At 41.4% G+C, this 23793-nt stretch overlaps 1 protein-coding gene across 3 annotated transcripts in view; it reads left to right on the forward strand.

Annotated features, from left to right (window-relative positions):
• The window catches only part of rspo2 (R-spondin 2), a 58843-nt gene extending 37700 nt beyond the window's left edge, over positions 1-21143 (forward strand). For 2 of the 3 annotated variants that reach the window (XM_065958221.1, XM_065958222.1), the window contains exons 6-7: positions 7428-7479; positions 19667-21143. In XM_065958221.1, coding sequence (XP_065814293.1) covers positions 7428-7479; positions 19667-20084 — 470 coding nt within the window. In that variant the 3' untranslated portion in view covers positions 20085-21143. The remainder of the gene's footprint in view (positions 1-7427; positions 7480-19666) is intronic. The other variant, XM_020634785.3, reaches the window with a different exon arrangement.
• The last annotated feature ends 2650 nt before the right edge of the window (positions 21144-23793 follow it).

Raw genomic sequence — 23793 nt, forward strand, 5'->3', positions numbered from 1 at the left:
TAAACCGTGTCTGATGTGTTCCGTACAAGTTGCAGATCAGTGTAAACACTGTATATCATTCACACTGCTGGGATTCATTTGCTGCTCTCAGACGTGTTTGCCAGTAGAGCAGTGTCCTGATAACACACTCTGTCCCAAAAATGGCAGAGAAAGATAGTGTGGTGCGCACGGATCAAAAACATTTTTTGGCGCTACACTTTGACAAGAGCTGTTCCCATTTGACTGTCATTCCAATGTCAAGCTAATCCTTGACATTTGGCAAAAAATGAAATGAGAATTTGGTATGTTTTAACCAGCGGGGTCGCACAGAGTATTTCAGTAATATTCTCCAGGAGAGATCCTGTTAGAATGGACAACTGTATGTGGATGGATATTGTCAAAAAACCTCGTCAGTACCTAAACAGCTCCTTCAATATGTGCATTGCTGATGAATCTTTATCAATTATTTTTTACCCACTTGTTTCAAACTAATATTTACATTTCATATTATATTTCAATGGAACATGTGGTAGACTATCTCAAGAGGGATAAGAAAGTTTTGTCTTGTGGCCGCTTGGTTGGCGAGCACGCCAGACATTTGCATTGTACTCTGGAGACAGTTCTATCCTCTGGATCCCAGGAGTGCTGCTCTGAACAGGCTATAAACAATAAAGAGACTTTATTAATAGCTGCTCCGGCACTATCAGCATTGACAAACTGGGTTCCTCTCTCGGTCAGTCTTGGGAGCTGATGGGAGGAGAGGAGAGGAAAGGTGAACAGAGAGATAACACTGTTCCACATTGATGCCATTAAGGAATTCCCTGCAGACATTTCCCAGCAACCGCTGTCACCAGATTCACTGGTTTAAAAACAGTCGTGGGTGACAAGTTTGAATCGGCACTCTCAGCTTTTTTTATTCCGCTGTCTTGTACACCTTTCAATCAATCTGTGTATATTCATCCTTTCCTCCCTTTTGCCCACCCACCCTTCAATAATATTTGAACAACAGCCACTGCTGCAGTGTCAATGACATTAGATGTTGTACAAACAACTTAAAATGTTAAATCTCTCTCACACTTGATGTAATCCCCCTGGTTCGAGATTTAAGAGGGAGTAAAGTCCAACACAAACACACCATTGCAACTCGGGCTAATTTCCAACAGTTTTACAAATCGGCTTTCAGATTCTCAGACGACACAATAGTCTTTATGCTAGCAGGCCAATGGGACATTTGTGCAGCTGTGCTTGCTTGATTTGGAGGTAGATTCATTTAGGGGCATTTCTAGTGCAGGCACCGGCCAAACCCCAAATCTAACACAAGTACAAATTTTGCAGTATGAGGTTATGGAATGGCTTGGCAAATATTGAAACTGATAACAATTTATATTCTAAATGCTTCTATGACTACTTCTACTGTACAAGCCTGTGATGACTCATTGCCATCCTGCTGACCTCATGGAGAGAAAAGGGGCAAAGCAGTAAGAGGCATATCATGATTATCTCCGTCCATTGGATTATGTACCTGTACTTGGAAAGCGACGGGCCATTGTGGGAGTATTGATCTCCCTGTGCGTGTAACCAGAGAAACCCTTTCTGCTGTAGAGCTCAACTGAGGCCAAGCCCTCCATCCCATCAGTCATCTGAGTGCTTGGATCCAGTCACCACTAATACTGTCTGTCATAACTGTGTGTGCAGTTCCAGTTTATACTGTAACTGTGATAACCACCTCTTGCAGCCACGGTGCCCAGTCTATTCCCTCTGCCATCAATTTGAAACCGTGGGTAAATATGTTTTGTTACATAATCCGTAGCTGGGCTGTGGAAGAGGATAAATCCACCTAGACTCAGTTTTCCACCTTATATCTCCTCTGCACAATGAGATCCAAAAGCCCCCGCAAGGTATTTGTCTGTATTTAAGGCTATTGAACATGACAGAGAGGCGGCGGTTGTTTAATGTACCCCACAAGCACCTACACTCTGGTGAAGGAGCCTTAAGTAAAACCCAGTTCCACTCCAGAGTGACTAGACCCAAAGAGGATTTGGCTCACTAGTGGGAATAATGCCAGGTTCTGTCTATGAAGTCGGTCTGGTTCTGTGGTGAATCCACTGTGCTGTGGACCTCCTGGTTCTCACCGTCTGCGTACCATCTGCTCCCAAGTCTTTTCTTCTGTAAAAGGATGCACAGAACATTGATGATTGCCTCAAATCCGCCCTGGAAGGAAACCCAACCGCCTTGTGTGTAGCAAGCACTGCTCAAGACACCAAATAATTCCAGTTTCTGGCAGTCTTTATGTGAAGGCAAGCACTTAATGCGCATGCATGCGTGTGACACACAATTTTGCTGTTTATACTTGCTGCGCCAAGAGGTTGAATCTCTACCGAATCATGCCATTCACTTCTGAGCATTTCAATTACCCACTCAGCTTGATCACATCTGAAACTTGCCTGTGTTTGGCTCGGAAACACGAATCCAAACACATCTCTGGATGTGTTTTTGTCAAATGTAGCCTTCTACCATGAGGCCAGCTTTTTTTTTGTAAAACAGATGCAAGCTTTCAACTTGTGGCTAATTGATGGAGTGTGTTCTACATGTCTCAGCAGAAGAGCTCATGGTGTAGTTTGTCAAGCCAAACAACAATCAAGCTTTCCTCAAGACACTACTCTGAAGACTACCCAAGGCACTTAGAACAGAGGTTTGCACTTCTGTTCCTCCGCGTACTTAACTCATTATTCCAATTAATGTGGCCCGGGTGTGCTCTACGGGAAGTCCAGGCTTATGGAAGGGAGAGATGGTGCACAGATGACAAATCCCTCTCTGATTTCTGCCACAGTGGAATGACTGGTGATTAACAACAATCTCTGGCCTGGGTAATATCATGGACAGTTCGGATCAGTTCTTCCCGCCAGCAGGAGCAGAGTGAGGAGCATTTTCCCAGGACAAAAGGAGAGCACTAATTGGCAGCCACCCTGTCATAGTGATTATGTGTGCCTCAAACTGCAGCCTGTTGTGACTAGGGGCGCAACGGCTTAATCTTCATTTAATAAGGCTGCGCCATAGGGGCTGACACAGTAGCTAGTGGAGGCCTTAGAAGCACCCTGCCTCCTTTGGACAGAATGGACAGCCTGGCTCCAGACACAGGGCCTAGACTGGTGTCTTATTGGGTCGACCCTCCCCCCAGTTACTACCACCCACTGCATAAGCTGACATCATTAATTTAACTAATTAAGTAATGCCTGTATTTGGTTATATGGATGAATACGACTCAAACACAGCAGCGTGATGATCACTTCTTCATGTTGTACACACTATGGAGCTGTAGGGTTGAGATCAGTGTTTTGGAACACTGCGATGTGCAGTAGTGGATAAAAGTATGGTTGAAGAGGAAAGTCACATCAACCTGTCATTGACTTGGCCAGGTCTCCAGCATCCCAGTGCCAATGGCAGTTATGGTCACCATTGCGGTCACAGTCACAAATTAACACAAGTTCTGTTTCAGCCATCCAATTTTTAAAAAACTCTGCCATAGATTATACTTTCTTCTTACCCGTCTTCATGCTTATGTTTCATATCTTCTCCTAACAAGATGAAAATTGATTATCTAGGCTTGTGTCTGGATAGGCAGTCGAACACGTGATGTTCTCAACCCAAACTTTTTTTTTTTTTCTCGGCATCTCCATGCAGTTCGTAGTGATAAATCTTCCATCCTCAGAGAAAGTCATTACCATAAGTGTCTGAGACTTCCCTACCCTTGGTGCATTCCTTATTTTGGGGGCAGGGCAATGCTGGAAGCTATTGGGAAGAAGGAGGAGTTGGGGTCTCTGATTAACTTCCCACTAAGTGCCCCTGCTCTCTGACCAAAATAAATATGGCTGCTGTCACTTTGTCAGCCACTGTCTTCAGAGAGCAATATTTGAAACACCCCATGATGGAGGAGAATCCATCGTCATACCACAGGCATGAACCATAAACATGTGGAGGCCTTTCAAGGACCAGGGGGTAGAGGGAGGTGGAAGAGGAGGGGTCAGTGGTGCTCAACAGGGCTCCGTTCTCCACATTATTGTCATCTGGTCTTTTCCAAGCAGGAAGAAAAAGGAGGGGTGTGAGGGAAGCTTTTTTTTTTCACACTATTTGGCCGAGTTGAGTTGTGGTTTTGCTGAACTGCCTTTTGTAGACTTGTGTACACATAGGATACTACTATGCATTTGTACAACTTGCAGTGTTGGGATGTGTGCATTGTTGCAGATTGTTTGATGCTGAACAGATTTTGAAATCACGAGTTAAATGGGTCCGTTTTAAGCTTGAAAACCTTGAGACTGTTTAGTGTGACTCTGTCAAAAGAAAGGGGAACACTTCATTTGTTGCAAGGCTTCCGTTGCAGAGGAAATTAGGCATCTGGGTCGGCGTCAACAGCCCCATCAAAAACAGACGTACACAAACAAACAAAGTGGCAGCAAATGGGAGGGGTAAAGAAGAGGAAGGAGTAGGAGGTAAAGGGGGAAATACTCCACAGAAGTGGAATGTTTTCATTTTTTCATGCCCCACAAACGGGAGCTATTTCCCCCCGCTGGGCAGTGTATGGACTGATATTGCCCATGACATGGTTGGAGCTGTAAAGCACACCTTCAGTAAACGAGTCCGCGATGGGCAGTTGGTGCAGTTATTCCCTGTGATTTCCTAACAGAGGACGAGACACGGTCTGTGTCTTTACAAGGATGGATGGCAGCAGCTTGAGATGGGATCTTTGAAGTATGGCTCATCTCAGATATGGGGCTTTCTTTAAGGTCAGTTAAAACATATCTGATGACTTCCAGACAGAAATGCCGTCATGGGATGTGACAGTTGGCCCCTTACCATGGTTGGTGATCATTTCACAGTTTTTTAACTGGAAAGTTGACGGGAAAAAAAAATTGATACAGGGAGGTGTGAAATAATTTTACAGAGCAGCTTCAGGGGCGACAATCTGTAAAACCATGTCATGAAACCATGTCGACCCTGCTTTAGAATGTAGTTTAAGAGGCTCGTTCAAACTGGTAAAAGAATATTCTTGGAAAACAATTAATGATATGCTTTATGGAAGGTTTTTTGTAATGATAAAGTGGAACCATTAAATTGAGGCATATTTAACCTTTTCTTGCTTCAGTCAGTCACTAAAATGAATCAGTCCCTACATTAGCCTTACCCTCTGTGGAAGTTGTATATGTCTTCTCACCTCATATTTAGTTAACCCAAGCTGGTTCTGTTTGACCGTGCTGCATCCCTGCACCTCTTCTCTCTGTCTGCCAGACCTCCAGTCCTGCACTGCTGCCAGCTCTCCTGTGGACCGCAAACGCTTTCATCTCCACATTCACACCACAGCAGGCAGATGAGGATGCATGCACACACACTTTGTACACGCACATTTACCGCAGCCAGAGTGTGAGACTCACGTAATAGACACCGACAAACAATAAAACAGACCTCACAGGCAGAACAAGTCACTACATTATCTACTCTCTTTTCTCGCCCCGTGTTTCCATTCTCTTTTCCTGTCTCGCACTCGGGCGACGCCTTCTTTTTTTATTGTATCACGTATCACAATGCTAGGGCTGTCAGAGGAACAATGTGCATGCCACAGAAGAGGATGTGTTCGCGTGGCGCACATTGTTAGGGGGAATGCTGTATGCACTTGAGTCCCCCCTCTCCAGTGGTCTGGCTGAAGGAGAGAAGAAGGAGGGTGAGGAGCCGAAGGGGTGAGCCTGAAAACATCTGGTGCACAGTTGCACTGGCTCTCTCCTTCCCTCTCCTCTCCTCTCCTTCCCTTTCCTCTCCTCTACTACTCGCATCACCCTCCTTCCCTGTTTTTCTCTGTCTCGGTGGGGCCTCTTTATAGAGACATCACAGCTTTTAATTTCAGCTAGTGATTCAAAGAGGCTGTGGCTTTTGACCCACTCATGACCATGAGTGTGGACCCAGCATACAGATGCAGACACAACAAAACAACAAGTATAGGCCTGCTGCCCTTTGGCTATGTGTTTCTGGTGTGTGTGTGTGTGTGTGTGTGTGTGTGTGTGTGTGTGTGTGTGTGTGTGTGTGTGTGTGTGTGTGTGTGTGTGTGTGTGTGTGTGTGTGTGTGTGTGCGTGTGTGTGTGCGTTGTGCGTGTGTGCGTGTGTGTGTGCGTTGTGCGTGTGCGTGTGTGTCTCTGAAGAGTGACAAATACAGGGGGGGGCACAGACTTAAAGCACAGCCATTATAGTGGTAAGTAGAGGCTAAGGGAAACTTCAAAACAACACTCCCATCAACAGAAAAAAAAGCAAAATACTAAGGTGATGTCATTGGTCAACTTTTAAATGAGTAAATACTAGCACAAGTTAGTTACCTTGAATATACTTTATCATCACTGAAAAAAAGAAAAAAGAACCAACCTGCTTAGACACAAGTCTGAGATTAGAAGCGGATAAATTGTTTTAATGCACCAACACATGAAGAAAATATACAAATCTTTAGCAGCTAAACTATGCTACATTATGATTAGCTTCCTGGCTGAAAACATGAAATGCTGTTGCTGCTGATGAAAGCGGTGTGTTGTGATAGCTCCAGTAAAGTTGCAGATTGGAAAAAAAAACAAAAAAAAGCTGAAAGGGTTTAAAGGCCCTTAAAATTCAGCATCCAGTGATAATTATATCAGGTCATCAATCAAAGAGTGAAACTTGAAAATTATAAAGATGCTATATAAACTATACCCTGACTTCCTCAGATTTGTGCACTGTGCAATCAGATCCAAAATGATCTTCTGCGGTCATATATTACATTTAAAGATACAATATGTATTATCTATGTGAAGAGGGGAAAAAGATGGAGATAAGAAAGAGACATCTCTTTTATTCAAAGAGAAGCAAACTGTAATTTTAGGTGTGTTTACATGCATGATGCATTCCTTGCATTTGTTTGTTTTTTCACTAGCAGGCAAAAATAGAAAACATTTTGACCAATGATTTGAAAGTATTCAATGTGAATTTGAAAGTAAATCGTAAAATATTTCACACAATAAATTGAAAATACCTCTGACTAATAATTCAAACAGTTTTTTTTTTTACATTGGATAGTGATTTACTGTAAAAGAACAATCTAATAATTATCTGATACGCAGAGTATTTAATCCCTGTGCAAATACCACATCTTTCTTTTTGGGGTATCTGTCAGGGCAAGAAATATGTTATACATTATATTGCTTTGTCTGCGAGTCTAACATGCTATGTCTCAAAGGAAAATCTCAAGACATGATTGAGAGGTCTGTGTCATGAAACTCAATCCATTTCAGGTACCATATCAAATCCCTTCCGACATAAACGCTCCTTCCCGCTGGGTGGCAAGGTTCAGGACCGTGATCCCGACAGGCCTTGAGACATTTCTTTCAGATTAGTGAGAGCTTAAGTCTCCATTTGATTTGATTCCCTTTCTCCTTCCTTAGCTGCATCTCTGACAGATGCTGCTGCATTCTGGACTACACAAACCTCGGAGAGGTGAGACCCTGAAATGACCGTTGAAATTGCACTGTAATCATACGCAGCTAAAAACAACAAGAAAATGTCTGCCATATGCCTCAAAGCCCTCTGTTTGTGTTTTAGTGAATTGAAGGGGGGATTATTGACAGGGGTTGGAGAGTGGTGCTTGGATAGACGAGCTGAGCGGCGGTGACTCCTATTGCCTGTGTCTGTGATCAGATCTGTCAGAGCCATTCAGCTGTTTGTCTGCCTTGTGTTTGACAAGTGTTTGATGCAGCACAGGCCTTAGAGAGGATAAAGCCCTTCCTGAATTGGCTTTACCTCTCTCCCCCCATGCAACAGGAGCACTGCAAGCACATCAAACACACCCCCACCCTCCCCTTTCTTCTGCTGTAAACTAACAAACTATTTTTATCAAAAAATCCATGCAGTCTGTTGGATCATCAGAGGAGACCGAGCACAGCGCCCTTTGAGAGTTAGTTGAACAATCAAAGAAAACAAAAAAAGCGCCAGCCAGACTTGATTCCCTCATCACTGGCCATTGCACGGGGATTGCAGCATGATCCTGACGGCCCCTGTCTTTGTTTTAGTGTCTAAGCCCATCTGACTTAGTTTGGCTCCCTGCTTGTTAGGGTCTGGTCCTGTTTTGGGACAGTTGTGCTCCATGTCAAAACATGTGAGGGATTTCCTCCCGGGGTTTCCTAGTCGAGCGAAGGGGGGATAAAAGGACTTGTGCAGAAATGAGATATAAAGAGGGACTCATGCTGGACAATTTCCTCCTATATCCTTCGCTGTTCCCTTACAGACCCACAGAGACCGAGAGGATGCTGAGCGTGTGGAATTAAAGACTGAAGAATGTGTGCATGCACGTCAACACACATGCCAACATAACTGATGCATGAACACCCTTTGTTTTATGAACGCACGCTGGAGATGGCGACTGTGTGGCTCACATATGGTCACCTTGCTGTCTCCTAATGATGTTACATCATGCTGCCCTCTGTGTTACTGTTGCTAAAACTAGATGGATTTCTGTAGCACATTTACAGATCAGAGTTTTGACATTGAGTTGAGTTGAAATTAGCAGCAGCTATAAACTCTCTGTGCTGCACATCAGTGTCAAGCTTTTGATGAAAACTTTTAAAATGCTTCATCACTTAGAGAATTAAAAAGTTATGTACTGTTATTGTTTAAGTTTTGATTGAACGAAGACAAAAGTGCTTTCTCAATTTTGTCTGTATTCGATTTATATGACTAAAAATTAGAGTGCCTGCCTTAGGTCTTATTACCTTTAGTCACTAGCGAATTGAGCTAAAGTTAGCTTCATTATGTCGGAGACTATGGTCTTAATATAACTTTCAGTCATTATCTGGGAACGAACATTTAAGAAAGAATGGAGATAAAGTATCAGCATTTTTCTTGTGTTACAATGTAAAGGTAGTTAGCCCTACAACATGGATTAAAAGAGGAAAATATAAGACGAAACCTCTATAATGTAAGCTTCTAGCAGCCTCACTTATTGTTTGGTATAACAAGCATGTTGTATTGTTTTTAAAGAAAGTTGAACAGATGAACACATTACAGAACTGTTTCCCAAATGTGCTTTTACAAAGAAAAAGAAAAAACACAACTATATAAACAAACATAGAAAAAATATTTAAAAAAGTGTATAATAATCGTGCCAAAATGAGGACAAGCTAGGATGAAAGTACTGCACAATGAGAAAAAGACTCAAGGCACTGCTTCAGACATGTTTACAGTTTACGTAACAATAGAATTATCAGTTAGCTTTAGTTCCACCCAATGTGTGTGTCAAATGGGATACTATTTCAAGCAATGATTCTAGATGGGATTGACCCCTTATTAAAGCAAAAGAGAGGTGCTAAAAGTGTCTGTAAATCTGAGATGGTTAGAGTTTAGAGTACTAAACAGAACTCCAGAAGTCTCTGGTAAGTTAGCTTGTTATTCTAATACATGCTGCTCACATCAGAGAGTATTCAACACAATGTTAAATACATTCATTTTTTTGTGTATTACAGGATTATGAAAGACAAAAAGACAATCACCTCCTTTCCTTTGTTAAAAACACTCACTCAGAGCAACACAAAGTCAAGTAAAGCTTGCTATGCATAGCTTCGACTCCTGAGCTATGATTACATAATTTGTCCGGGAAATGGAATATTACCAGCTGTTAATTATAGACACTTTTATTGACTGTCATCCATCTGTCCCTCCTCCTCCCTCTTATAGACCCATATCTCTGCAGAAAGCCCCCTACTCTTAGCAAACCTTATGACAAGCCCCCTTCATGTCTGTGCTAACGACCATTTTATTCCTTGACATTGAGCGGGTGAGTGATCACCTACAGGTTTAGGGTGCTGGGCTGGGTAAACCCTTAAGACAGGGTGCTCAATTGGGGGGTTTTACCTCAAGACCTAGACTTATGTCCTGAAAGTATTCTGGAAATGCAGATTCACATCCTCAGAAAAATCGTAAGTGTTCCAAATATTAGTTTAATAGCAATAAAAAGAGATTGCAAAGCCCGTGTTTACCCTGCCTTGGTCCACTGTCAGCATTAGGGGGCTTTTAAAAGTGCACACTTTATCCTGTTGTTTTACCCATTGGGAATAACATTGGCATAGTCATCTTGAGTGAGCATATTTCATTTTATCAACCAAACAATGCCAAGAAGGATTTGCTGTTTAAAGGAAAAGGTAGAATGTGTGAAAGAAGCCGAGCATTTTTGAGCTTTTACTTCTTAATGGTGCAGGAATGATAAAAAGCTGCATGATGTTGCAACAGCATGTAAAGAGTACATCAGTGTAAAGACAGGATGATATAGATGACAGTTATATCAGAACGCTTGAGAGCTGCTTGTTATCAAAGATTGAATTTAACAAATAAATCCATGCAGGATCTTGTGTCTGTCGGAAATGATTAATTCCGTCAGCTTAGTCCAATGCACTTAAGATGAATAGCTATCATAACTCTGTCAGGGACTTCCTGCTTTATATCACAGCATATGGGAATTAGACAATGGATCAAAGCCTTTATAGAGACCTCGTCTTCATATAGAAGACATGAAAATCAAAGTGGATTTCCATGGCCCTTTTCTATCTTTGATTAAAGACAAACAGAGTTCACATCTGTAGAAACTTCCCTGCCAGAATGATGAATTTGCTACTGTATATCCACGGCAGGTTTCCTGATCATTGGATCTGCGGTCACATTTCAAACCACTCCCTCGAATGCCGAGAGCTATCTTCAGCTCTCTCTGCCTCGCCCCCATGAACACAACAAATACAAAAACAAACAGACCCTCACCAGCGGCAAGCCATCGGGAACATCGGCGCGGAAACCTCCCTTTGATTCTCGCTGAGCTTTATATTTTACTCATCAGAAACGAAACACAACATTAAACCATTCATTAAAGTCAACTAAAGCTAATTATCCCTCATTTACCCAAGAGCCCACGGGGCAGGAGAGCCCCATATACTTAGGCCCAGATGTGTCGATGAGTCAGTCGGGAGATAGCAGACCGCAGAGGGGGCCGCTCACTTCTCTCTGAGTCCTGTGGTTTCAAGGCGCATCAGGCTCAGCGGGCCGGTCGTGATGCCTGTTCACTGCCTGGCTGCTGACGTTACCCTCATGACACCATTAGCTGTGTCAAGACACTGCAATATAGAAAGGATCCATTTAGCGGAAAAAGTCGATAATAAATGGTTATATGCCTTAATTAAAACAGAAAAAAAAAGAGAGGATCCTAAATCACTAAAAGCGGTTCAGTCATATTAACAGCAGATCTCCATTTAAATCACCTCTCAGTGCAGTAGAGGGCGACAGTGTGCTCCACGTTTCTTTTTTCATTTTGGCTGGAAGTGGTTAAATTGCTACAGTTGGCAGAAGGTCATAGCTCAGAAACCATATGACGTCATGTGATTTAACTCCTCAGAACTACTTTCTTCTTCTCTGTGTCGAGTATACCACCACCAGACCTTTAGAAATAATAGCTAACCACCGAACCACTGGGATGAAGAAAATCTAGCAGTCTTGTTGCAAATTCCATTTGTCCCAGGATGAGGCATTGCTATCCAGGACAGATAGTAGAAATTCATTTGGGTAAAAGTGCACAGCAATAATGTGATCACATTTGAATTACTTTTGTACATTGAGGCTGAGGAGCCAGGTTTATTTTACATTTTAAGTGTGGCTAGTGTGGCTCCAAACTCACATTACATGGGTTGGTAAGAAACGATCTGATTGGACTCTGAAGTAGAAAGAGTCAATGCACTTAATGGCTTATTATTATAAGGCTTCTAAAGTAGGGAAACATGTTGATGTTATCCTCCAAAATGTGCTGGAGACGTTAACACATGTTGGTGAAATAACATTTGAAATTGACAATTGAACAAATTGGGAGCAAAATGGCTGCAGATTTACAACAAACTAACATGCTATACAGGAATAAAGTCATTGGTTTTACTGGCTAACAACTACTAAGGGCGCACTCACACTATGCAAAGTTGTTCTGTACCTCTTGTACAGAACAACGTAATAACAGCCCATACATGGCTTTACGTAATTATGAAGCATGCTTAGTTTTCAACACAGACTGAAAATAAAAGATAAAAAAATGAAATGGACGTGAGGCAGAGTCCGCGTCGGAACCTGGGACAACAACAAAGAGAACGTGACTGTTACTTTACTGACTTTGTGGCTAATTTGAGTCATTTTAGTCAGATACAGCCAGAATACTTCGATAATGAACGCTGTCCATGTTGTGTACTCGTGCTTGTGATGTGCATGAACTGTATCGTGCTCTTCTAAGCGTGTATCGTACTTGGGCAGGGATTGGAGCACTCACACTGGTCAAACAAACTGGACTTCAGTGGTGAAGCGTTCCTAGGCACGGTACGGATCGATAATGAGTGCGACCTAAAACTACTTTACACAACAACAACAAGCTCATTTAGGATATTTAGCTTGAGTGACACCAACATTAGCGGCAAGGCTTACAACCAGTCATGCTTTGCAATAAATGATTAAATAATTCAATGAACTTGCTGAACACAGCCAATCAAATGTTTGAAGGGATGTGACTCATACATTTATAAAACAAATGCTGCTGTATGTCAACTCCATTTAAAGACTATAACGCCATGTTGACATGCTAGCATCAAAGTGGGTCTCTGAAACCTGACAATTAGTGCCCTGAGTTTCCAATTTGGAAATCTGACCTTTATTCCGTTTAATTTTTCCTAAGATGAAGTAATTCCCAACTTTCCAACATCTCTGGAACCCTTCATTAGTATCACAGTGAAGGTGTGGTAGAGCAAATAGCTCTGGAAAGAAAATAATGACTTTTTTAGCCGCTTGGAAGTTGGCCTAATTTTTCATTCTCCATGGAAGACTACCTTCAAGCACTCAAACCAGAGGTGGTAAAGAAAACAGCAAAAAGGGAACTGTTCCCCTATCCTGAAATACAGCAGAGCACGACTTTGAATTCTTTAGAGACAGACGCAGAAAAGGAATGAGCAGGGTCATCCTCTGTTCTGTTCTTTCATACTGGGCAGGTTGTGGCTGCTTCGTGCTGGTGTGATCGACCTTCTCCAGAGGGGAAAAAACACGCTGTCTGCCCCGACCATCAGCCATATTAATCAGCGTGCCAGTCATGCATGTTTTGCCGGGACTTCTCCGCTTAGAGACCTTAATCTCTGGGTCGGGGTTTTCGCTTTAACTTATTGTCAATGAAACGAAGCATCAAAGAGCTGAGCGGTGAGCTAACCTGCTTTTTTTAATCTCTGCGCAGATCCTCCACCGGGTCATAGATGAGAAAATAATGACTGACCTAATCCCAACATTAGCTTTCTAAATCAGAACGCGTATGTTTTAAATCATTCTCGCCTCGCAGCATGGTGATAGTAAGCAGAGCATGGGGTAAAAAGGGAATGACAGAATGAAAGAGTGAATGAAAGAGTGTGATCCAGAGTAACCTTGTTAGGGCTAAGTGACGCTGTGCAGAGAGCCTCTTGTCAGTTGGTTGGCAAGATGAGCTTCTTGTAAATGATTGTCCTCTCTGTCAAAAGGCTGATTTCTTTTTTCCTACATCTGACGTCTGTTCCTCTGCCGCAGTATTTCCCAGTAGTTTTCCGCCTTAATGTTGTTCTTTTTCACTTCTTCCAGGTCTGAATCTGTTACAAATTTTGGCCTTTTTACATTTTTTTTCTCCTCTACCTCGACTATGCCAAGTCGCTCGCTCACGGCATTCCCCTGCAGGCGGACAAAAGCACAACGCACCATTAAAAGTTTTGGCCTACCTCTGGACTACGCCTTTATTAACTATGGGTAACCAGAGGTCACAACCATTATATCCCACCTATATATCAACTGAAAACTAAGTTCAGCAGCCAGATAGGCCAGTGTCAAGCGTAACCTTTTCCCAGACAGAGGAGTTGTCGGTGTGTGAGTAAAGAGAGCACAGGCTGGCTACAGATCCTTTCCCCTTCACAGCATTATAAATGTATGTGTGAGGAGGCCCTTAATGGCTGCTAATCCAATTTCTGCCACTGAAATCAAATCTCACTGGCGCCAGTAGTTCTCTCCTTCCCTCACAAATAATGGCCTCCGCTTTGGACTGTTTATGAAAAAGCTGGGCCGCCAAAAAATCCGGCTTTACCTTCCTTAAGTCCATCTGAATCTTCCTCAAAATTGTTTGAATGTTTTTCTTTTTCAGTCCAACCCCCTCAGTGTCCCAGGAAAGTTATTAATTGAGCGTCTGCGTTGAGTGGAGGGATGGGGTAACAGGAGAGTTTTCAGCAGTATAGGATCCCATTTACCGTAGGTCTTAATGCCTTCTCGAGGTCAACCATCGATTTTTTTTTCTTCTAAAACCACAAGCAATGGAGATAAGATTAGGACTTCGATTTCTGCACTGCCGCCCGGAGCCTTTTGTGGATGAAATCACTCCGGACCGTCAGACCGTGTTTTGCTCTTATTTAGCAGGTCATGGCCTCTGTGATTATGGGGTAACATATAGATATCCCCACAGTAGCCTCAGGACCATCAAGTAAAAATGAAACTTTCAATTCAAGCGCAGAAACTTTCCAAATCATACAAGGTGTCAAAAAGGTAGATGAATGAGTTCATCTGTATATGACCCTGTTGCACAATGCTGACTCTCTCTAATGTACACTCGCGCTTCTTTTTTCTTGAGTTAAGTCTCTTCAACAAAACACAGATATTAGCTTTGACATGCAGATGAAGGGAGCCTTGGCTTTGGCACCCTTCCCCCTGGATATGGATTTGACTTATTATCTTTCAGTGCATCAGTTGGACAAGTAGTCATATTGGCATTCCACAAGGAGATATTATCCTGGAGTGCAGGCCTAATAATATGATACATCTAATAGCGCTTAACTCTTAGTTGGATCTCCACCGTGCAGTCATCTCGGTTATTGCTGAGAGCCTCAAATACCATCAACGGGACACAGGAAGGGAGGGGGGGGAAGATGGTGAAAAGAAAGAAAAAGCTGTGGATCTCGGCTGGCTTGGAGACGTTATTGAGGAACGTCCACCACAGTGTGTGCAGAGGAGTTTAATATTTCTTTACCCTCTGGTTTGGCAGCTGAGAAGGTTGGAAATGACACTAAGTATTTCTCAAGCCCACATAGGTGATATAGAAGCTCGCAATCACCGAAGCACAGGCATAAAGGGCAAGTACATCATTCATGAACGTGTGCGCGCACAGTAACACAGATTGGTGAAAGAATTCCACAAAGGTCATTGTTGACAGCGGTAAACAAGCATCTGACCGCAGGCTCTGCTTCTGACTTGGAAATACAAAACATTTTGATTTGCCCTTGAGTTCTCCGTTTGTTTGTTTGTTTGATTAGCTTTTCATTTAGAACCCTAGAGAAAAACATCAAGCTGAGCAAAAAGAAGATTGTATCTATGAAAGAAATCTAAACATTGGAGAATCTGTGGTTTGCTGTGGTGATGCAGCCAGAACAGAGAGACATCTATAAAAAAAGCATGAAGTTCATAATTTTCTGATAAAAGCCATACTCTTCTGATTTGATCCATAATGTAGTTCTGACACAAAACAAAGACAGAGAGGGATTTGGGACCTGCTCTGCCTTCCAGGACAAAATCATTATACATGCTCTACTATTTATGAATCTGCTTTTGGTTTTGAAATCAATTGAGATGACTTAATCATTTCTTTCCAGGCAAATTAAACTGTTTCCTCTGTGAACTCTGGTAATCAGCTTAAGTGATTACATCGGTTGAAAAATACGAGACGATGAAAGCTCATTGCCTTGTGCCCTGAGGAAAGGCTACATGAAAGATCTCAGTTAGATATGATAGAACACATCTCTGTCTGTATCAGATACTGGAGGGAGAGGCCAATGTGGGGATTGGTTGCCCTCTAGCTGTCAGCATTGAGATCAGGTTATGAAATATTTTCTGGAGTTGTTGTGGTGATAAGTTTATGGAGTGTGATTGGTTTGTTGTTGACCAGTGTCTGGTGATTTATAACAGTGCAGTTTAAAACTGATGCCTGGAAAGAATAATGGAGCTGATTTAGTCCCTGACAGAAAGAGTCCCATTATTTCTCCCTTTTTAAGCAAAAAATAGTTTCTATATGTGCAGTATAACAACTTCTTACAACCAGGGGAATGTAAAGAACAAGAAAAAAAACAGAGACAGCCTAAAAAAGGAAAAGAACACAGCAAATAAAGGGCTTTCAGTGATCAAACTGGTTGAAAATGCACAACAGATTTTGAAAAAAATAGCGTATTTCTTTCTTTTAATGCCTTTTTAAATTATCTTATCCTTAAAATCACTCAACCTACATAATACCTAAAATGATACTCATGCAGTCTGCCTTTCTCCTTTATGTCATGTGTGAAACATTCATATACATTACCATGTTCTTGCTTTCTTTTTCCAATGTAAGCTATGACTGACCCAACTTTAGAGCTTATTTTAATGAAATTCAATTTGTGGCTGATCTACCGCACATTATATGTATTCCAAATAGGTGAAAAGCTCAGCAGTGCTCATGTTAGGTTAGTTACCTTTTACACGGGGGATTTCTTTGTCATGACAAGATCGACACACCTCCTTATTTAGTTCTTCGGAGTAACAAGAAACGTGTTCATTGATCATTGATATGGATCTGAATCGTTTACGGGAACAAAGAAGGGAAAAGCCAATAAACAAAGTCAGTATTGGGGGTTTCATAAAGGTTAGCCTAAAGTAGGACGTCTCACACTTAGCTGCCACCTTTACGGCAAAGCTCAGCATGCAATTATTTCATTATTTTTTCATTACAGAGATTACTTTAATTCTGAGTTTTCTTATAGGTTTCACAAAATGATATGTCACTCAGATATTATTCCTAACTCTTTTTTTTACCAAAGTAGTGAATACATTTTTGCCTTTGTTGTACAGAGAAGTCCAATTGTCCTCACATCGAGTTGAAGAAAGGAACATCAAATTTAAAAAAGGGAAATAAGGAACAGGGCTGAAGTGAACCAAGTTGTCCTTTTCAACTTCTCCATAGCTCACTGCATGTTCAACTACTGAATGTGTTTCTTAATGCAGTGTTGTGTGCTGAGCAAGTGTAAAACTCTGGACTACAGATCCCATGCCCAGTCTTGAACAGGCTGGGTAAAGTACTCTTTTAGCTCCGGTCACATTTTTATGTTACATGTGATTGCTGTAAATGCCTTTTCACACTAAAAGAAGCTTTGCTTCAAATACATTGGCCATGAAGCATTTTGCCAGTGACAGAGGGACCATAAAGCTAGACCATGTTCTTTATTGCTGTCAAATGTAATACATTTCAAGTTGATTGCTCTGAACGTCCTGTTTATCAAGCACCTAGCAACACTGTTTAGAATGAAAATTGCTTCTTTTTAAGAGCAATTAGGAAAATGAATCTATAGGCCAAATGCCGTTCAGCTCCAAATTTACTTTTAACAAACATTATCTAAGGAAATCATGCAAAAAAATCTAAAGTGGCTTCAGTTAAGCAAGTGTTCAAAGTGCCCTGGTAATGTTTTACTGTTGAAGCGCATTACATTTTGATGGAAGAGATGTGAAAGTTTCTTTCAAAGGGTGATTTTAACTAGGAGCTGTGTGCGAGAAACTTTATAGCCATGGCTCAGATTGGAAATGTGATTCAAAATAACAAGATTAGATTAATTGCAGGAAATAGCTCTGAGATGGTTTGATGTTTGCATGCATCTGCATTATTCATTGGCAGACCATATTAGCAGAGCAATACCTTGCTTTCTCATGCATGTCGGCTTAGATGAGTGAATATTTTCAAATCTACCTCATAGTGTGGCTCAGCGAGTGGGAAATAGGTCTTTTGTAGGGGTGCTTAAAGGGCCACCGCAATGCCACCAGAGAAGGTAATTAGAGATAATGCCAAATTTTACACACCGTTACCTATTTTCCCTGAGAGTAACATTTGGAACAAGTGCAGTAATAAGACCCAGAATCAGTCAAAGTAATAGTACTTGATTTATTTTTTTTGAGAATGTGCTTCTCCACTCGGCGAACCTTTGTTCGCCGAGTGGAGTTTGTGTTCTAGATCTGAATCCAGATATAGTCCCATCATCCAAGCCTTACTCCACTTTTCCTCCATTAGATTTTCCCTTAAATTCCCCCACACTCACTCCCCTTCGTGCACATACATCTCGCACACACACCTCGTTATCTTATTTGCGGCCTTGGCAGCCAGATTGTTGCCTTGTGGTTCGGTAGCCAGAGCTTTTCTCTGTCATAGAGAGCCGCGGGTGCAGAGCCTCCACCGTACAAGCGCCCATGAGTGCGGGAAGTAAGTTCCCAGCATGCTTTGCCCATCTGTGCCTGGGATGGATTAACCTTGGGCTGGGAGACCTTTTCAAGTTGGAAAGAGAGTTATGCAACCTCTCTTACTTATCTGCTGTATCTATTGCAGTGACAGTGAGAAGTGTTGGGCTGAGTAGATATTTGTTAAAGACCGAGGTTTAGTCCTGAAGGGATGGAGCAAATGAAGACCACATATCTGATGTTCCCTCTTATGAGCTTTACCTCTGTATGCTGTGCAGCCTTTCTCATTTGCAGACGTTGCTATATTTAAAAGACATCCTTTAAAGCTTAGTTTGAATACTTTTAAATACTGTCAGCACTCTCTTAAAAAGCTTGCATTTTAAACCTTTTTTCATTAGTCTTCTTCCTTTTTCCTTACAATTTGGACAGTGTGATCGCCTCCACTGTCAAGTCCCAAATTCTGAGTACTCCAGCTCCAAAATAACCAGGTTGACTTCATGTAATGCATTCCACAGTAGTCGGTTGCATGCATGTGCTTTTACAAACCGCTGTTTTACAGTAAAAAAAAAGAAAGAAGTGGAGCTCATCAATCTTGTTGCACCCATCAATGTGCTGCATAATCCCATCAGCGGTTGTCTGATGATTAGTTAACATTTGTAAGATGTCCCATTCTTTTTGGTCTAACTGATGAATATTCAGGGGAGGGCAGTGAGTAGCGTGAATGATGCACTAAAAGAAAATGTACTCTGCAGAGCATCTTCTAGTCCGTCTCCCAACAAGAACTTAGCCAACACTTCATCATATTTTAGTCCAAAAGCAGGCAATTTATTAGAAAACAAGCAGGCTGTGTTTCCTGCAGGATCAAACCACGATGGGGCCAATGGGCTAAAGAATGATATGACCCCCCCCACCCGTAGAGCCCCCACACCAATATGTCCCCCAAATCAGAGCCAAAGAAGCCAACCAATACTCTTTCAATAGAATAAATAACACACTTTTAAGCTAAACAGATGAACACAAATTGGCATTTAATACAAGCCACACAACATTAAGACGAAGAGGGTTTTCCATGGAACTGGGAATTCACTATATGGCATTAAAATTTTACTTTTTATTTTTTTCCCAAATAATTAACAAAAATACAATTACCACGAAGTAATTCCCAACCAGATAACTCTGTTCTTCAGATCCCAGGACCCTCAGGGTACGACACCCCAATCTTTCTTCTGATGGTAAACCACCCATGATCATAATGTAACATTCGCTCAAGAAAAAGACCAAATGATATTGAGTATGGAGCGTTTGACCTGAGGTTGTTAGAAATACAGAAGGGTTGTAAAGGGAATAACCATTATTTTTTCTCTATCTTCACTCCCAGGTGGCTCAGGGAAGCAACGACCCAAAGAACCAAAGAAGAAGAACAAGCAGAGGCTGCGGTTTCGAGCCCAGAACCAGCACAGCGATCACTTGGCCTCTGCACGCACCAGCCAGTGAAAACTGAACCCACGGACTTCCCATTGAACAAAGAAACAAACGCAAAGCTGCTAGCCACTGCTGCACCCATAATCTGTCTGAAGACCATCACGAGCCCCCACCTAAGCCCACCCTCGCCTCTCTCTGTCACACCAGGACAGAACCATCACTCACAAGTCCGTCTCAAAAGTATATGTCTATCATTTGATATCAGTCTCACCACACTAAACACATTCTTCATGCCTCTGCCACCCGCTGCTTCTCCCCCCCGCTGCAGTGACCAGCCAGGTGACTCTGGTCTCTCTGCCCCACCCCTTGCCTAGCCTTGTGGACCTTTACTGTTGACATTACTGAACTCATTTCCCATCATTAAAAATGTCATCAAACGAGCAGGGTGATGGAAGATGGAGAGGCAAGCAGAGACTGTGGGGGCGGGAGGGCCAGATGTCAGGAGGTAGATTGGAGAGGTGTGGAGGTAGTTGGCAGGCGGAACAGCTTGCAGAAAAGAGGGGGCATGGGAGGATGAAAATAACGGAGGAGGATGAAGTGACAAAAGAGATTGGTTAAATGAAATGATGCTGATGGACAAGAAAATGGCATCTTGAACTGAGACTGTTTTTTTTTTGTTCCTATATATTTAAAACGACCCTCACCTTTCCCTCTAAATGAAACCAAGTTTTTCCATGTGTGGCCTTTATGTTCTGTACATTTTTGAGAGTAATATTAAGAAAAGTTACCATGCATAGTTGCAAAGTATTTTATTCTCAGCACAAACTGTTTACGTTGAGACCGCTTTATGCTCTAACTGTATAGTGTGTATAAAAAAGAAGAAGAAATTTAGTTGTTCGACTAGCATGGCAAAAGACTCGTGTACATAGTTTATCTAATTAAGAAAAGCTTATTACTGTATTTTCAGTATTGACTCGTTCACCGTTCTAAATGTTTTAGAGTTAAAAAGGTTGTAATACCAAGCTACAGAGTAAAATGATTAAAACAAATAAAAAACATAGCCGCAACATAGCTATTTCATTTATATGGTATATATTTGATTTATTTATTAATTCTTTTTTTTGTACTTTTTTTTTGTTCAGTGAGATTTCTTTTTTGCCTCATACTGTTATTCTTATATGCTGAATTATTATTTGAGTTCCTTATAACAGTGCATATCTTTAACACATGGAAAAGATTTCTGTCTGATGTCACGCCGTGTTGTGTTACATTCATTTGAGCTCATCTACTGATTTCAATGTTTTGAATAAGAAAAAAAAAAGACAAAACTATGCTTTGACGTATTCTAGGTTAAATGATTAGGATCCAGCAAATGTATGGTCATAGGACTGCATATGTGTACATTGTGTTTTATTAAAATACATTTCATGTGACTGTATGATAAAGCCCCTCATTATTGCTTATGGCTTCATGCGGCTAAACACCGAAACTGTCATTTCCTTGTTTCACTCCGGTGTGCAATTATGTGATTTCTACACCATTTGTGAAATCCATCATGATACACTGCATGGCACAAGAGCAATCTCCAGCCAAAGGATCGGATATGGACGATTGAGCTTTACCAGCATGGCAGCAGTGTTAAGGGTTTGTAATTCAGTATGACATATCCTTATGAATATCATCAATGCGGTGCATGCCATCAGTGGCCAATTCAGTAAATATAATACTGTAGTTCTCAACTTACATGCAATTTGCTGTGGCACTTTCATCAAGCATCCGCGATGTATGAAGGATTAATGATGCTATTCTTAAAGTTGTGTACTTTTAGTGTCCTCAGAATAACAACTAAACAAATAAAAGTGTATTGTTTGGTCTTCTATAGGCTTTATCTGACTGGAGAAGGGGCGTAGAGAAAACATTGTACTGTAATGCAAGTCATGGATAATGTAGTCTGGAATACATACAGCATAAGCATTTTCCCAGAAAAGAAAAAAGTGCACAATCTGCTAGAAAGCTTATGGATGCACAGAAGCAAATGAATCACGTTCTGTCACATTTATATCACCCTAGAAAACACAGACCACAGTCTTCCTGCTCTGGGTCACCCCCCTGAAATCACACATGACAGTTCCATAGGGAAGCTGTCTGTCAGTGTTGAAATATCCCACTCTTTATTATGCTCCATGTCCATCTTAAGGCAGTTTTAAAGTGCCTGAACATCTTTCACAGGTGTTCAGAGTGGCACGGCATATTTCACACAGAAGGCTATACATTTTCACACCTTGAAACTTCAAGTGACAGACATCTTCATAATAAAACCATGAATACTGAAATGTGGAAAAGGTATGAAACATATAAAAATATAACTGGATACATCAATACATGAGAATAAAGGATCACAGTTAAAGACAATTTTATTCTTAAAATGTAACTTTCTTTTACATGTCATGATAAATCCCATATGTTGTACTGTATTAAACCTGTGGTAGCATAAACTTTAAGGCTTTGGCTTTAAAAAAAAAAAATGGGTCACATGGTCTAGTGGTTAGGTTGTGTCCCACGTACAGAGGCTGTAGTTTTAGCTAAAAGTAAAAGAAGTGATGCTAGCAGCATACAGTTCAGTATGTTTTTGTTTGTAAAATAAAAGTTAAGTAGCAAGCAGGTTAATTGTATCGCAGTGTTTTTTCAGGAGTTGTAGCAAGCCACCGAGTCCTCTTTATTATCCCTTTATCAGTAAATATGTCAAGGGTGTAGTTCCTACCCAAATGCAGTACAAATGAAAACAGGGATCATTTTAATAATCTTGACCAAAAGAGTCAACAGGAACAAACTGGCAGGTAATAAAGTGGTTCAGTTCAATCCTAGGCTAGAGCTGTAGGATCAGTGGACTGGACCTGCGGGGGTTTGGCTTTGTGAGCTGAACTGGGGTTAAGTGAGTGCAATATGGAGGTTGGTATCAGGTCTAGCATGTTTAGAACCAAAGAAAGACTCACTTGATGGACAAACCAGAAGTAAACTGGCAGAAAGTTAGTTGGGGCTAGTTAGATATTTTGAGGGGTCACCAGGCAAGTGTCCACATGATGCACACAGAGACAAATGTGTCAACACTGAGAGAGTCTCTTAGCCACAGGGATCCATTGGTTAGTAAACAGGAAAACAAACTATTTTGTCGCAGAGAAGAAGGCTAAGGGGATTTTTGGGATTGAAAGAAAATGGCTGAATGAATTTTTCCAGCATTTTCGCTTCACAACTTGAGTTTGTGTCTGAGGAAAATGGCTGATGTGTGAATGAAGTTAATTGCTACTGCACAAGTGAATAAGGCACTTTTTTTGTCCATTAAAAGTTGGTAAAGTTGTGGGTGTTACATATGCCTGACATTATTGTACTTTAAAAAAAAGTCTTGAAAGTGTTCTTGTGAATGAAAGAAAGCAAAGAAATGAACGTTTACATTGAATTGAATAGGGCGAGGAGGTAGTAAGTTGTTTTTGAAGACATCTGCTGCTGGTTACAAGTTAATGAACGATTCACAGATGTCATCCCCTGGGCCAGACTATCAGTCACTGCTCCAGACTGGGGGATTAAACCTTAAGGCTTACGGAGAGGAACTGCGCTGAAGTGGATTCATTAAGCTCAAGACCACCACTACAGTGCACATTGCAGGGTCTGCAATGAAAACGAGGGGTATAAAAGAATCACATCACAGTGTTTTTTTTTGTTTGTTGGAAAGGGTCTCTTTGTTTTCCTTCACCTTTCCCATTCGACATAAATCCTCTATATTTTTTTTCAAACTGCCTTGGAAAACAGACCACTGATGGTATTCTTGGTGTTGTTAAGAGGGCTAACAGTCGTACACACATCAGAGAGAATGGCCTCCTTGTGTAAACCACTTCTGTAAACTGTGTGTATCTGTGCACACATGCCTCAGTGTCTGCGTTTTTGTTTGAATGTTAATGCTGAATGTGGTTAGGTGCCTGAGACTGAAGCTCCCTTTTAATCTGACTGAAACATTTTCATTAGTTCTGTTGGGTCCTATTATTAAAGCCTGCTTCAAAGACACGACAAGTGAAACCACCAACAGGAAAT

Source organism: Labrus bergylta, chromosome 8 (assembly GCF_963930695.1).
Source record: "Labrus bergylta chromosome 8, fLabBer1.1, whole genome shotgun sequence".
Lineage (NCBI taxonomy): Eukaryota > Metazoa > Chordata > Actinopteri > Labriformes > Labridae > Labrus > Labrus bergylta.